Source organism: Triticum urartu, chromosome 1A (genome assembly GCF_056163025.1).
Source record: "Triticum urartu cultivar PI428250 chromosome 1A, HENAU_Tu73, whole genome shotgun sequence".
In the NCBI taxonomy this organism is placed as follows: Eukaryota; Viridiplantae; Streptophyta; class Magnoliopsida; order Poales; family Poaceae; genus Triticum; species Triticum urartu.
The window spans coordinates 484132042-484148320 of NC_141873.1; the positions used below are offsets into that span (position 1 = coordinate 484132042).

Consider the following 16279-nt stretch of genomic DNA (forward strand, 5'->3'; position numbering starts at 1 on the left):
ACTAATCAAAAATTGAAATGAAAGAGAGGAGTGACCGAGAGGAGGGAGAAATAGGGGGGGGGGGGTTAAGAAGGAGAGGAGGATGAAGTTAAAGAGGGGAGTAAAAAGTGAAAAGAGAGGAGGAAGAAGGAGGGTGATAGGCGCATAAGATGTGAGAGCAGGTAAATTGTTGAGCGAAGCCCATAATGATGTGCCTAGTGTGATGAACGCCACTAATAAGCCACTTACTTGTGGCGTGCCGGCGCGCAACTTGTAAGTGAGACTTGCATACGTTACTAGTGCGTGTGACATTCTGTACGGCGCCACTAGTATCGAGCTTAGTAGTGGCGTGCGGGAAAATGTGCATACCATTAATAAGTGGGGTCCAAAAGTGGGACCGCACCAGTTACTACTAGTGTGCGCACCAGAGGCCAACATCACTAGTAGTTACGTTACAAGTTGCGTGCCCGCGACATCCATGCCACTACTGGTGTGGTGTCCCAGTATTGGGTCCCATTTACTAGTGGTGTGCCTTTTGGCCAACATGCCACTAGTAAAGAGTTATTACTATCATGGGCTTATTTGCGCACGCCACTAAGGTTGCTCTTTTGGGGGAGCCACTAGAAAGGGTTCTTGTATAAGGGTTTAAGCACTTGTGTCTTGCTAGTGCCACTTTTCTTGGCCGGTTTGAGTTCTAAAGTGTCAAGCATATCAGTTGTACGAAGTCAAACCATTGTTCTATGACGACAAATGCCTGGCCACAGGCCACATGTTTGTTTTGATACGAGAATGCATGACAGCCACATGCAGTGTACAATAATAATTTTGAAATTTCATGGCAGATTGGGCTGGCCAAAGGTGTTTGTTTGGGCTTTAGCTTCAGATCAGCTATGTATTCACTATGCTGGCAAAGCTGATTTGACACAATCAGCTTTGGCACTAAATTACACCGGGATGTGCTTCAGCCCAAAACACCGGAAATAGCGTGAATCACATTTTAGCTGGTTTGAAATAGTTGTTTGTTTCATTTTCAACTTTTTCAAAGCTGAATCTGGTCCATAAAGTTGAAACAAACACCGTCTAAGTGTTGTTGTTGCAGCTTATCATCAATTCAATGAAGCTTGTGTTTTGGTGGGGGTTGGGGGGGGGGGGGACGATGCGTGCATTTCATATCACAATTTTACAATATTTGTATACTTTGCATTTTTGCTTTTTAAATTTGGTTTTGTCACGTGGTTTCATTGTTTTGATAGTTTTTTTTCTCTTCGTGTTTTCTGTTTGCAAGGCATTGAGTAATGTACCATAGTACTCCCTCCGTTTCGAATTGCATTTCATGTCACAATTTTACAATATTTGTATACTTTGCATTTTTGCTTTTTAAATTTGGTTTTGTCAAGCGGTTTCATTGTTTTGATAGTTTTTTTTTCTCTTCGTGTTTTCTGTTTGCAAGGCATTGAGTAATGTACCATAGTACTCCCTCCGTTTCAAATTACTTGTCGTGGGTATGAATGTATCTAGATGTATTTTAATTCTAGATACATCCATTTCTACGACGAGTAATTTGGAACGGATGGGAGTATGAAACTATTTATATATTTGAAGCAGAGATACGATTACTAATTATGTAGTCTTGCAAATTGACTGTTCAGGAAAACATAAAAGGTCATTCTCATCATCTTTTCATATGTCACTTCCCATGGTGAGGGAAAACTGGTTATGCATGGGAATTGCTGATGAACGCAACATTACATTTGCATATCGCAGTGGTGTGCCGGGATGACACGTCCGAGAATGCTGTGCCGGGCCGGGCCATGACCAATGCACATTTTATTCGTAGCAACAGAGTGAATCGTTTCATAATCCAAAAATTGCAAATTAAACCACATCTCACTTGTAACCCAAAGCACGTCTGACAAATATTACAATATTTGTATACTTTGCATTTTTGCTTTTTAAATTTGGTTTTGTCACGTGGTTTCATTGTTTTGATAGTTTTTTTTTCTCTTCGTGTTTTCTGTTTGCAAGGCATTGAGTAATGTACCATAGTACTCCCTCCGTTTCGAATTGCATTTCATGTCACAATTTTACAATATTTGTTTACTTTGCATTTTTGCTTTTTAAATTTGGTTTTGTCACGTGGTTTCATTGTTTTTGATAGTTTTTTTTTCTCTTCGTGTTTTCTGTTTGCAAGGCATTGAGTAATGTACCATAGTACTCCCTCCGTTTCAAATTACTTGTCGCGGGTATGAATGTATCTAGATGTATTTTAATTCTAGATACATCCATTTCTACGACGAGTAATTTGAAACGGATGGGAGTATGAAACTATTTATATATTTGAAGCAGAGATACGATTACTAATTATGTAGTCTTGCAAATTGACTGTTCAGGAAAACATAAAAGGTCATTCTCATCATCTTTTCATATGTCACTTCCCATGGTGAGGGAAAACTGGTTATGCATGGGAATTGCTGATGAACGCAACATTACATTTGCATATCGCAGTGGTGTGCCGGGATGACACGTCCGGGAATGCTGTGCCGGGCCGGGCCATGACCAATGCACATTTTATTCGTAGCAACAGAGTGAATCGTTTCATAATCCAAAAATTGCAAATTAAACCACATCTCACTTGTAACCCAAAGCACGTCTGACAAATATTACAATATTTGTATACTTTGCATTTTTGCTTTTTAAATTTGGTTTTGTCACGTGGTTTCATTGTTTTGATAGTTTTTTTTCTCTTCGTGTTTTCTGTTTGCAAGGCATTGAGTAATGTACCATAGTACTCCCTCCGTTTCGAATTGCATTTCATGTCACAATTTTACAATATTTGTATACTTTGCATTTTTGCTTTTTAAATTTGGTTTTGTCACGTGGTTTCATTGTTTTGATAGTTTTTTTCTCTTCGTGTTTTCTGTTTGCAAGGCATTGAGTAATGTACCATAGTACTCCCTCCGTTTCAAATTACTTGTCGCGGGTATGAATGTATCTAGATGTATTTTAATTCTAGATACATCCATTTCTACGACGAGTAATTTGGAACAGATGGGAGTATGAAACTATTTATATTTTTGAAGCAGAGATACGATTACTAATTATGTAGTCTTGCAAATTGACTGTTCAGGAAAACATAAAAGGTCATTCTCATCATCTTTTCATATGTCACTTCCCATGGTGAGGGAAAACTGGTTATGCATGGGAATTGCTGATGAACGCAACATTACATTTGCATATCGCAGTGGTGTGCCGGGATGACCGTCCGGGAATGCTGTGCCGGGCCGGGCCATGACCAATGCACATTTTATTCGTAGCAACAGAGTGAATCGTTTCATAATCCAAAAATTGCAAATTAAACCACATCTCACTTGTAACCCAAAGCACGTCTGACAAATATTGCAAATAAAACCTGAACATCGTACCATCCGTGCTGATTGTATAAATTAAGGGAATGTCTAGGGCACATCTAGATGTGCCCTACTTATTGCACATCTAAATGAGTGAATCAAGTATGAAGAGAAAAAGAAAAAAAAAATATCTACACGAATCTCAACGTAAGATCAATGATATAGGACTTAGATGTGCAATACTTATGGCACATCTAGATGTGCTTTAGCAAAACTGATAAATTAACTGGTCGAAAATTAACAGCTCTTATTCCTGCTACAAAGCACATAGTTTTGTTTGGATCAGTGCGGACTTGGCATGATCCAAGAAGGCCACTGCCAGAATCTACCACACATGCACTTCAACAGGTTCCCGTACGAGAGATCCTGGGTGGTGAGGTCGTCGAGGTCGAGCACCGAGACGGTGTACCTCCCATAGACGTCCAGCCCGTAGTCGTCGTTCACCATCTCGTGCGAGCTGGCCACGTACACGCAGTTCCTCCGCACCCCGTTGAGCCCGCCGGCCTCCACGCAGAAGCCGCGGAGATGGTCCACGAACAGCGCGCGGTTGCCGATGCCGCCGCCGGCGACCTCCGACCATCCGGCCGCCAGGCCCCGGCTGTCCGCGCGGAAGACCTTGAAGAGGCCCCCCGAGCCGTATGGTGCTACTTGGAACAAGAGGTGCGTCCTGACGATGAGGAGCAGCTCGCCGGAGGACACGACGAGCGTGGACTCGGGTGTGCACCAAGCGTGTCTGGGCGACACCAGATCTGGTGGCTCGACTACGGCGGTCACGGCGAAAGTTGCGGCGTCCACGGCCGTGACCCTGCGGGCTCGCCCGTCCAGAAGGTAAAACGTACCGTCGTCGTAGGTGATGCTGCTGACGGCAGCCGTTTGCGAGGATCCGGCGGCGCTCCATGACCCGCCGTCGCCCGGCAGCTTGCAGAAGAACACGCCTTTGCCCGGCGAGATCATGACGGCGCCAGGGGACCGATCCCATACCATGTCACGGAGGATCTTCTCATATTCGCCGTGGAAGAAAGGCGGCAGCGCGGGCAGGCTCTCCGACGCGCCGGTGAATGGTTGCAGCAGCGTGGCCGAGAGGTCGTTGGCCACGCCGAGCGTCCAGCCGCGGGGCGAGGCGAAAAGGAAGGAGCGGCCGCACGCGGCGGGCATGGGGGTCTCCTTGATGCTGTCGTCGGCGGGGGACCAGAGACGGCGGTCGGCGCGGGAGTAGCTCTGGGAGGGCAGGAGGAGCAGGGGGGCGCGGCGGCGCGCGGCGTGCTCCGCCGAGGCCGAGCGCCAAGATGGGCACACCGAGCGGAAGCGCGCGAGGTCCACATGCTCGGTGATCCTGTCGGCGATCCCGGCAACGAGCTCGGCTGGCAGGTCGGACCAGCTCATAGTGTTGCCGCCTGCGAGCTTCTTGGATTGATGGAGGGTTGGAGGGGATAGTCAACCAAGTCTTCTTCTCAGCAAGTCACTATGGACACTATGGAGTAGTTAAGATCTCATGTATAGTAGTAGTAATCGCTATGGACTCTATGTCTATCTTCCAGTTTAAACGTCTCTAATTTACTTCTACAGCTGTATCCTAGTGATTGGCGTCATCTTCTTGTAAACCATGGTCGATGCCTTTTTTTTAACTCATGCGGCTTCCTAATGGGTGAGATCAAAACTTTTTTTCTTCAAGAACAAGCAACACATTGCGTGTCATTTTTATCATTAAGAAGGAAAAGAGTCATTATAGGCAATTGGTGATGAATAAGAACATGGTCTTGTTACACCAAATGAAATGGACAAGAACGGTCTCCGCCTAACCCACTAAGAGCATCTCCAATAGCATATACCTACTCCCTCCGTCCTATAAAACGTCTTTTACACTAGATGGAGTATAACTTAAGCCAATAACCAAAAACCATCAGTATACGTTTTTGCAACAACAAAACTAGCTACACAATAGAAGGTGTCCATGTGGTGTCTAACTAGTACTCGGGTCTTACATTAAGTTACATGGGAGATAATTTAGCAACATCGCATCATTGTAATTTTCTCAACAGAACCTAGTCTTCTCTTCTTCAATACTTCTTACTACATTAAATAGATTGATATAAAGAGTTATTTTGCATTTCATTAGTTTCTTGTGCAAGTTGTGTGTATATCTAGAGTTACTTTTCATCTCTATAAGTTCCTAGCCTTGTTTCCTAGAGTGGAGCATGCTTCATCCTAGCAGTTCAAGGTGACTAGGGAAAGCCGCATTCCCTTCGATCTTCATCCTAGCGGATTAAATAGTTAAGATCTCATGTAGTAGTAATCACTATGGACTCGATCTATATCTATCTATTCCAGTTTAAACCTTCCTAATTTACTTCCACAGTTGTATCCTAGTGATTGGCGTCATCTTCTTGTAAACCACGGTAGATGCCTTTCTACCCTCAATAAATAAACTCGTGTGGCTTCCTAATGGGTGGATCTAAACCTTTTTTCAAGAACAAGCAGCACATTGCCTGTCATTTTCATCATTAAGAATGAAGAAAGCCATTACAAGCAACTGGTGATGAATAAGAACATGGTCCTGTTACACCAAATGAAATGGACTAAAACGGCCTCCGCCTAACCCACTAAGAGCATCTCCAATAGCATATACCTATATCTTAAGCCAATAATCAAAAACCGTCAATATGAGTTTTTGCAACAACAAAACTAGCTCCAACACAATAGAAGGTATCCATGTAGTGTCTAACTACTACTCGGGTCTTACATTAAGTTACCGAGGTAGTATTGAGTTAGACTAGAGAAGGAGATGATTTAGCAACATAGCATCTTCGTAATTTTCCCAACAGAACCTAGTCTTCTCTTCTTCAATACTTCTTACATTAATAGATTAATAGTACTAATATACATGAGTTATTTGGATTTCATTACTTTCTTGTGCAGATTTTGTATATATATCTAGAGTTACTTTTCATCTCTACAATTTCCTAGCCTTGTTTCACAGGTGGAGCATGCTTCATCCTACCAGTTAACCTAAGTGACAATCATATGTTCAGGACATTATAAAATCATATAAACCATTATAAAAACATATAAACCATTTCAACTCCAACACAATTCAAATTAAAAATGTCTTGATTGATTGGCCAGTTCAAAGGACCTCGACTTAGGGATACTAGATCATTGGTGGCGCGCGTTGCCGCGCCCATCCATTTGTACAATAGTATGGTAGGTAATTTGAACAAATTCATTAGTGGAAGTTAACAAAATGTGGGATGTTTTTAAAAATGATTGTACAAGCAAAATACTATACACCCTTAGGACATCATGTTCAAGCTGATTGGACCGCCAGGAACGATCGAATCACACAATCCGACAACCTAGAAAGATGAAGGCATGAGAGGGCTGAAAAGTGGGTCAGGTTTTTAGTGTCCTAAATATCATAATTCAGATGCAAGATATTGAAGTGAAAATTAATAATAATTATTATATAACATCATTGAAATGAATAATTGCTGCAAATTTTTCATATCAAATGTATCATACAATCTCATAAACCAAAAGCTTACTCTCGGCTCTAATCACAATCTGCAATTAGACTCCTGAAATGCCAAGCTTCAAGAAACACTATCAAACATTTAACATGCCTTATTTTTTGCAAGTCATTCTACCAGATAAAGCAATTAGTACATCATTCAATGTTTCACAAACCCACAACTCCCCTTCATATACAACCAACACTCCAATATAACAGCAGTACCATTATTATCATCAAGCAACCTTTGTTCATCCAATGGACTGGAAGCACCAAAATATTGGGAGCCAATGTGGTTTGTGAGGCAGCTGTCCCTGAACATCTTTACCATTCCATTTGTTAATCAAGTGACTGGAAGAATTATACATTACTATTATTATGCGTTCACGGAAGAGTGTACATTGCCATCATTCTCACAAATATTTTAATGTATGCTCAACTCTGCTTCCAAGAAACAATCATAGAGGCAAATCCAGAATTACAGAATATATGATACAAGAAATTTTGTAATGGTAAGACACATTATGCATAAGACGGTACTTGAAGCAAATATTTCAGCAAGTTAAAACAGTTCTATAGATACCTTGACATCTTGGAATGGTGCTAAACTTTATAACTTAGGGAAAACTCAATCACGGTCAGTTATGACAAAAATATCTTGAATTAAACCTCACTAAAGTGTGTAGCATACGCAACCCTTTCCGAAAAAAGTGACATGTAAAGTTGCTTTTGTATGATACAAAGTAGACAAAAACTATTGTGTTTGTTGGCAAGGTTAACTGAAATGTATCCAGAGTGGAACTTAGTAAACCGCTGAAACTGTACAAACCGAAAAATGTTGAACGTATCCGCTCCAGGCAGTGAATTAATGTTAACTAGGCATATGTAGAGTTATAAAGTATAAATGACCACTGGAAGCCTGCTGCTCAAATTCTACTTTGCGGTTTGGCATTCCGACAATACTGTTATATCAATAACCACATATGCAGTGTTGGATGAGCAGGAAATAAGTACTTACATGAAAGGAACCATGTCGTTCAATTTTCTTCCAACTTCGCCATCTAGAGCAGAGAAACCATGAAGCTCTATTGAGCAACCTTGGCCATCATGTACATTATATCGAGGGTTTGAACATTAAGGTGGAGCTGTACCAGCAACTATGGATTAAGAAGTCAAGAGAGAACATAATGTATAACACCGGTATAATCAGTTTAGAATGAGTGCACCTCTACTTCATCAGCTAAAGCTACTTACAGATTCTCAATCTTTCAAATGGACTACACATACAACTATGGGATGCCCCTTCTACTTTCTAGTTGTTTAATTGACCATTATTTGAGAAGCCTAAACAGAGAAACTACAACAATTAACTAATGAAAAATTGGGCACATAATATGTTGTAAAAGAGTTCACGACTTTGCTATAGGAAATCATCCAGTACTTATTTTGGTCCGCTTATATTTGACTTAATTGTTCGGCCAAACACAAACACTAAGAACCAAAGAAGAACGACAGAAAAGAAAAGTCACCTTAGTTTTTAGTTTCTCCCACAACGTCATCTATTGATACATGGAGCTTGAACCAAACCAAGCCCTGGCACACCAAGAAGAAGCGCAACCTTCACCGATAGCCGCATAAACCGAATAATTTGCTAGGAATAGGACAACTGTTGGGGAACGTAGTAATTTCAAAAAAATTCCTACGCACACGCAAGATCATGGTGATGCATAGCAACGAGAGGGGAGAGTGTGATCTACGTACCCTTGTAGATCGACGCGGAAGCGTTGACGCAATGTAGAGGAAGTAGTCGTACGTCTTCCCGGTCCAACCGATCCAAGCACCGTTACTCCGGCACCTCCGAGTTCTTGACACACGTACAACTCGATGACGCACCCCGAGCTCCGATCCAGCAAAGCTTCGGGGAGGAGTTTCGTCAGCACGACGGCGTGGTGACTATCTTGATGTTTAACCGTCGTAGGGCTTCGCCTAAGCACCGCTACAATATGATCGAGGTGTAATATCGTGGAGGGGGGCACCGCACACGGCTAAGGAACGATCACGAAGATCAACTTGTGTGTCCTAGGGTGCCCCCTTGCCCCCGTATATAAAGGAGCCAAGGGGGGGTGCGGCCGGCCCTAGCAGGAGGCGCGCAGGAGGAGTCCTACTCCTACTGGGAGTAAGACTCCCCTCCCTTTCCTTGTCCAAGTAGGAGAGGGGGAAGGAAGGGAGAGAGGAGAGGAAGGAAAGGGGGGCGCCGCCCCTCCCTCCTTGTCCAATTCAGACTACGGGGAGAGGGGGCGCGCGGCCTTCCCTGGCTGCCTTTCCTCTTCTCCACTTTAGGCCCATGAGGCCCATTAAACCCCCGGGGGGTTCCGGTAACCCCCCGGTTCTCCGGTTTTATCCGAAACTTCCCCGGAACACTTCCGGTGTCCAAATATAGCCGTCCAATATATCAATCTTTATGTCTCGACCATTTCGAGACTCCTCGTCATGTCCGTGATCACATCCGGGACTCCAAACAACCTTTGGTACATCAAAATACATAAACTCATAATGAAACTGTCATCGTAACTTTAAGCGTGCGGACCCTACGGTTCGAGAACAATGTAGACATGACCGAGACACGTCTCCGGTCAGTAACCAACAGCGGGACCTGGATGCCCATATTGGCTCCTACATATTCTACGAAGATCTTTATCGGTCAGACCGCATAACAACATACGTTGTTCCCTTTGTCATCGGTATGTTACTTGCCCGAGATTCGATCGTCGGTATCCAATACCTAGTTCAATCTCGTTACCGGCAAGTCTCTTTACTCATTCCGTAATACATCATCCCGCAACTAACTCATTAGTTGCAATGCTTGCAAGGCTTAAGTGATGTGCATTACCGAGAGGGCCCAGAGATACCTCTCCGACAATCGGAGTGACAAATCCTAATCTCGAAATACGCCAACCCAACATGTACCTTTGGAGACACCTGTAGAGCACCTTTATAATCACCCAGTTACGTTGTGACGTTTGGTAGCACACAAAGTGTTCCTCCGGCAAACGGGAGTTGCATAATCTCATAGTCATAGGAACATGTATAAGTCATGAAGAAAGCAATAGCAACATACTAAACGATCGGGTGCTAAGCTAATGGAATGGGTCATGTCAATCAGATCATTCACCTAATGATGTGATCCCGTTAATCAAATAACAACTCTTTGTCCATGGTTAGGAAACATAACCATCTTTGATTAATGAGCTAGTCAAGTAGAGGCATACTAGTGACACTCTGTTTGTCTATGTATTCACACATGTATTATGTTTCCGGTTAATACAATTCTAGCATGAATAATAAACATTTATCATGATATAAGGAAATAAATAATAACTTTATTATTGCCTCTAGGGCATATTTCCTTCAACAACCATAGGAGCAAACAACAGTGTGGCATTTATGTGCATGAGTACACTATAAAGAGAGTCATAATTCGAGACATCATAAGAAATTCAGAGAGGAAATGCACAAATAACTCACCGTTGTTTTACACTTAAAAGATAATCTCGCTGTCGAAACCTAGCAATGCTTGAGGCTTGAAGAATTTCTTCCTTTCTAGTTGAAACTGAAGACCTGACAATCAAATTATGTTAGTTCGGTTCTTCGGTAAAAAATGATTAAAATGGTTCAGGGAGAGAAAGGTGCAATAAAAAGAAGTTTGATCAGCTTGATTAACAAAGTAGTAGTGGCATTTATCTATCACTAAAGCAGCAACTTCAACTAAGTAATAAAAATGGTACACCAGAATACACAAAGCAACGAATTTGCACATTTGTTATACCAATAACTCATGCTAGCAAGTTGTTGTGCCCGTCTATTTGTAATGTTGAATGTTAGGGGTTGACAATTATTACAAAGAAGATTGTATTGGATAGTGCATTTTCTTTATGCAGAACAATCATGGATATTGCCTGTCATTGCCAGGCTATCAAAAAGGACGACATAAATAGTATTGCTAAAAGATGTTGAATTTAACAACAAACTCACATGGTATGTAAATTACAAAGAATTTTTTCTCCCTTCTAGATTGATTAATTGTACCTGGAATCAAACCTACATCCTTTTCCATCTACAAATACAGAAAAGGAAAGAGTATCATGACATGGATAGAGAATCATGTCTAAACAACAGGAACATATTAAGAAAGGAGAGTTGAGTACACTAATTATTAAAGGAAAGTTTAATTATAAATTGTCTCTTACATGTAGTGATGTCTAACATAATTAGATATTTGCATAACCTTTCTTCCCCCTTTCCTTGTGCTATCTTGATTAGGAACTATAAGATCTTCCACAATTGTGTTACTATGCATATGGCAGTTCTCTAGTTAGTTATTCAGCAAGCATATCCAATACTATAACAATAGAAGTTGTCGCATGGAACTAAAGGAATCTCTAACAAGAAAATATCAATTTCGGTATAGTAACCAAAGATGAGTCAAAATCGCCAGATTTGTTACAGCTTAGAATCGCTAGATTTGTTACATTGGACAAGGAAAAGGGAGTGGTCCTGGCCAATTGAAGACTTAGGGCATGGCCAATGCATAGCCCTAGGGTGATGCCACACATGTCATGTAGGATCGAATAACAGAAAAAGTAGGTTCGGATGGGGAAGCAGGATCCTCTCTAGGAGGCGGGTGCTTAGAGAGAAAAGTGTGGTCCGTGCATAAAGTTGGAAAAAGTTGAAGTGAAGAGGAGGGATGCATGTGTAGTGAGAGTCATTTTTTTATGAGGCCCACTAGTGGTAGTTTGCATTGGGAAGAAAAAATCAACACATATGCCTCAAATTACTTTTTGTTATGAGGCATCTGTATCCATATGCCACCATTGTACATGCCCTTATAGAGATGGGGATAACCTAATCTAATACCGGAACTACGCCCTACCCCCACTAACAAATCGCTGAAAACTTTTGGAAAAATCAGAGCTACAACCAATTTAAGACTTATTGAGACAAGGCGATCCGAATCGTGAATCCCCTCGGGCCTATCGCGCCTCAGCTCGGTTTGATCCCCTCGGCTGCCTCAGCAAGATCCATGCAGACTGCATGCATCCTCTATATCCCACAGCGCATGCATCCTCTGTATCCAGCTGTTGGGGAGATCGGGAGCGAGGACACACAGGGCAGCATCTTCCTACCATGACGACGTGGGGGCAGACGGCTGCGGTGCAAGGCGGCGGTCGCTGCTAGAGAGAAAGATGAAGGGGATCTAGTCGAAGCGGGTGACGGTTGAGAGACGCGAGGGTCGATCCAGCCACCGCTGGTGATGCGGGGTCGATCGTGTGGACTGGGCTTCCATAACAGCCCAGTTAAGCCCAATCAACCACAGACCTCGAAAAAGTCATGAGACTAGCAGCCCATCAGGACAGATGGCCCAGGTCGCGGGAAACTCGCAATGGAACGACGATCTGATGGCCAGAATTGATCCAAACCGAAATCCAACGGCCAAAATCGCCGATGGCTTGAGAGAGCTCATTTTAGGCTCAGTTTTACTGTCCTTAATGATGAATTGATGATGTTTGCCGGAATTTGTATCTAATAATAATGGAGCTATTGCTTCTGGCAGTACGTCACGGAAATTGGCCCCAAGTTGCAAAATATTACCCATCAATGTCACCTAATTTTTTTGAAAAAGTGCACACTATATTACTTAAGGAACAACGTCAAGAATAAACAAGAATTCTGGCCGCCACCAGCCACATATGACGACCAAAATCTAAAAACAGAGTTGCCTAGCCAGGTTGTGTGCTTGAGTGTTATGATCTCACGCCTCATGTGTGATCTATGCTTCGAGAAACTCCATCTTCTTCTCCATTGTATCGTTGATGATCACACAGTTCCGTCCTAAGTAGGATCCCTAAAGATGCTTGACAGTTGTAAGACGGTCAGTAGCGATCTGAATTTTGTTCAGAACTAAATCACTAGCCAGGGCAAGTCCTTCTCCACATGCCATAGCTTCCAAAGTCTCTGGGTCGTCCTGGTCTCTGAAGATTTGCACCGACCAGCCAAACCAAACTGCAGCGTCAACATTAATTTTGTGGAAACCTAGTGCTCTGCGTCAACACAAATATCACCTAAAGTGATAAAAAAATGTTCCACATAGGGGAATCCCCCGCCTGGGCCGGTCCATGCAGTAGGGACCTCCTATACTGCGCTTTGCGTGCTTGGAGAAGACGCAACGCGCCCGATTGGGACGGCCATGATCGGGCGGCCTGTTTTTTTAAAAAAAATCATTTTTTTTGTTTCCGTTTGTGTTTTTTACTTTAAATAATTTGGGACACAAAAAATTTTCCGAACTTTAAAAAATAGAATTTTGAAATAAAATGTTTAATAAATCATAAAATGTTCGTGATTTTTTGTAAAAAAAATGTTGCTTATTCAAAAAATGTTCACATTTTGAAAACAAATGTTCGGGAAATCAAAAAATGTTTATGATTTTTTAAGAAGTTCGTGCATTAAAGAAGTTAATGAAATAGAACAAAATCTCATCAATTAAAAAAATGTTCATGAATATAAAAATATCCTAAAAATTCAAAAATAGTTCGGGGGTTACAAAATAGTTTATTCATTGATAAATGTTCGCTGATTCAAAAAAGGATCATTCATTTCAAAAAAATGTAAAATTAAAAAAAATGATCATGAACTTCAAAATATGTTCCACCAATTTCCAAAAAAATGTTCGTCAATTCTAGAAATTTTAAAAAATGCTTGCGAATAATATAAAATGTTGATGAATTCAAAAAATATTCAAAATTTTGTAATAATGTTCACAAATTTGAAAAATGTTCACAATTTCATGAGTGCACGAGTTTTAAAAAAGTTTATGATTTAAAAAATTGTTTATGATTTCACGAAATTGAGAGTGATAGTGGATCTCGATTATGCTGACTCTTTTGATTATGATTTTTTTCTTCCATTGCAACACACGGGCCCTTTTGCTGGAAAACTAGTGGACTTGTGCTTGATGGTTTCATTAGAAGTTGGTGAGATGACACTCTTTCAAGTCAACCATTAGTAAGCTACAAATAAACGACATAAATGCATTCTGCAAATTAAGAGAAAAGCTAAAATGAGTAGGAAATCAAGCTACCAATGAAAACAAAGAAAATACAACTTAAAACACCAACCAGAAGGCACATGTATGAAGGACCCACATGCGTGATAACATAGACTATAAACTACATAACATTGACCACATGTGCAATAATATAAACTGAAGAACACATAGACACCATTACTTCTGCCGCACACAAAACAAAACAAGACAAAACAAAAGTCAGCATTACACACTTAGTGCATCAACCTCTGTATTATCAAAACCATCAATAGGAAAGGGTCTCATCATTCAACAGGCTCAATTTAATCAATAATGTTGAAATATATGATTTTTGGCTGACATCAATCTATGCCAGGCTTAGAGATGAGAGGAAATGTGGAAGTATATTGTTCATAATTCTCTAACAATTATAGTTGTCGGCGAACTAGCTAGTGCAAGGACAACATTTGTAACAGTGGGGTGTGGTACTAAGCCTTATCAAGGAGATCAAAAGTTTAATGACAACAAATTAACCTCCCTTTTCTCCAAATGCATCATAGAAAAACCAAAGGATTTATGGGTTTTTTACCGTAATTCCTCCCAGGTTCTTATCACAGTTGATAAAATAAAGAGTACTGCACCATAAAACATATAGTTGAAGGACACCCACCGACAGAAGTTAACAAACCATACACTTGGATGCCTCCAAAGATGTTCATTTACCAAAGACTCCAAGAAAATCATCAAGGGCTCCACTACAAATCTGAAGTTAGATCGTTTACCATGGCAAATCGACCGCTCTCCATGACAAATATTCATCGAAGATGGCATGTGTAGCTGGAGAGCATGGCAAATCTGCTTTAGTTCATTTTTGTCAAAAAATTGCCATTATTACAAACTAAATTGCCATCATCGTGCTAATATAAATTGCCATAAAAAACATCATATTTGCCATGCCTAAAAAATCTACGTCGGATTTTTAGTGTTCCCAATCATCAATGGTGTCATTTCTAAAGACAAAGCTCTACCTCAAGGCTCAACCTGGATAACAATTTTGACAAATCTGAAATGATGGTAGACATAATAAATGTGACAGAGTAAAACATTATGACATCTCAACCATTAGAGAATTCAACTGTACAATTAAGACAAGAGAGAACCCAAAAGAAGAAAACCGAAAATAACAAGCATACGACCAGCAAGTGTGGTCGCTGCATATATTCCTGTCGCTGCAACTTATGCTATCTGACATCTTCATAACTCTTTACATAAATACAATCTAAAAGATATAATTAAGACATGCATGAAACAGGACATAATTGTACCCATTTACTATATTCGTCAATTTAGCACTAGTTGCGACATACAATTCATGTACATATGTTGCCATAATCTAGGAATCAATCTTATCTCAAATGGAAGAAGATATATGTCACCATGTCATCTAATTAACCATTTTCAAAATTATATGTTCTCAACAACACGAAATAACAGACCTTTAAAGTAATATCATCGATCAACTAACCAAATGCAAACCAAGTCTCATAAAAAAAAGTTTTAATGCAAACATAAGGGATACTTGATTTGATTTCTATAAGCACCATTTGCCACCTACCCGTTAAACCAGCATAACAAGAATCAATTGTGCAACCACATAATGTTCCAAATTTCAGTTACAAGCTATAAGGTTTACACTTCAAAATGTGAACATTATCATGTGAGACAATATCTTCCCAACAATCCATACCCCAACATCTTTCTGCTGCAAACAACCAAATAACCAAACATGCCCAAAGCAACCAAATGAACTCAAGAATCAGTATTAGCATGCAGCAAAACCACAAATAGACAATCAAAATACCCCCTTAATATTTCAAATCTTCACAATCTTACTACAAACTGGCATTTCATGAGTATATGCAACAAACTTTGTATTACAAAATAATGAACCATTATAACAGATCGTTGATTAACCAATTGAAATGAAAACAAGGACTCGTAAGAAAAGGTTGAAATGCAGACAGAGTGAACACCTAACTTTGATTTCTATCAGCACCAGGACTGACATTTTTGCAGCCTACCAGTTGAATCGACATAACAAGAATTCAACAGCACAGCCACTCGATGGCCTATTCCGATCACAAGGTTTTCACTTAGAAACTCAAACATTATCAAGTGATAGGAACATCCCCCCAATGATCCACACCCCACCCCAATAGCTTTCCTCCAAGGCTGCAAAGAAGCTAAACATGCCCAAAGCAACCAGATAAACACAAGAAATCGTTCTTAGCGTGCAGCAAAAGA

At 40.8% G+C, this 16279-nt stretch overlaps 1 protein-coding gene across 1 annotated transcript; it reads right to left on the minus strand.

Annotated features, from left to right (window-relative positions):
- Positions 1–3546: 3546 nt before the first annotated feature.
- LOC125535898 (putative F-box protein At4g22660) lies at positions 3547–4955 on the minus strand. The gene has a single exon (XM_048698970.2). It carries the CDS (start codon positions 4767–4769, stop codon positions 3669–3671), a length of 1101 nt encoding a protein of 366 aa, XP_048554927.1. The 5' UTR covers positions 4770–4955; the 3' UTR covers positions 3547–3668.
- Positions 4956–16279: the final 11324 nt, after the last annotated feature.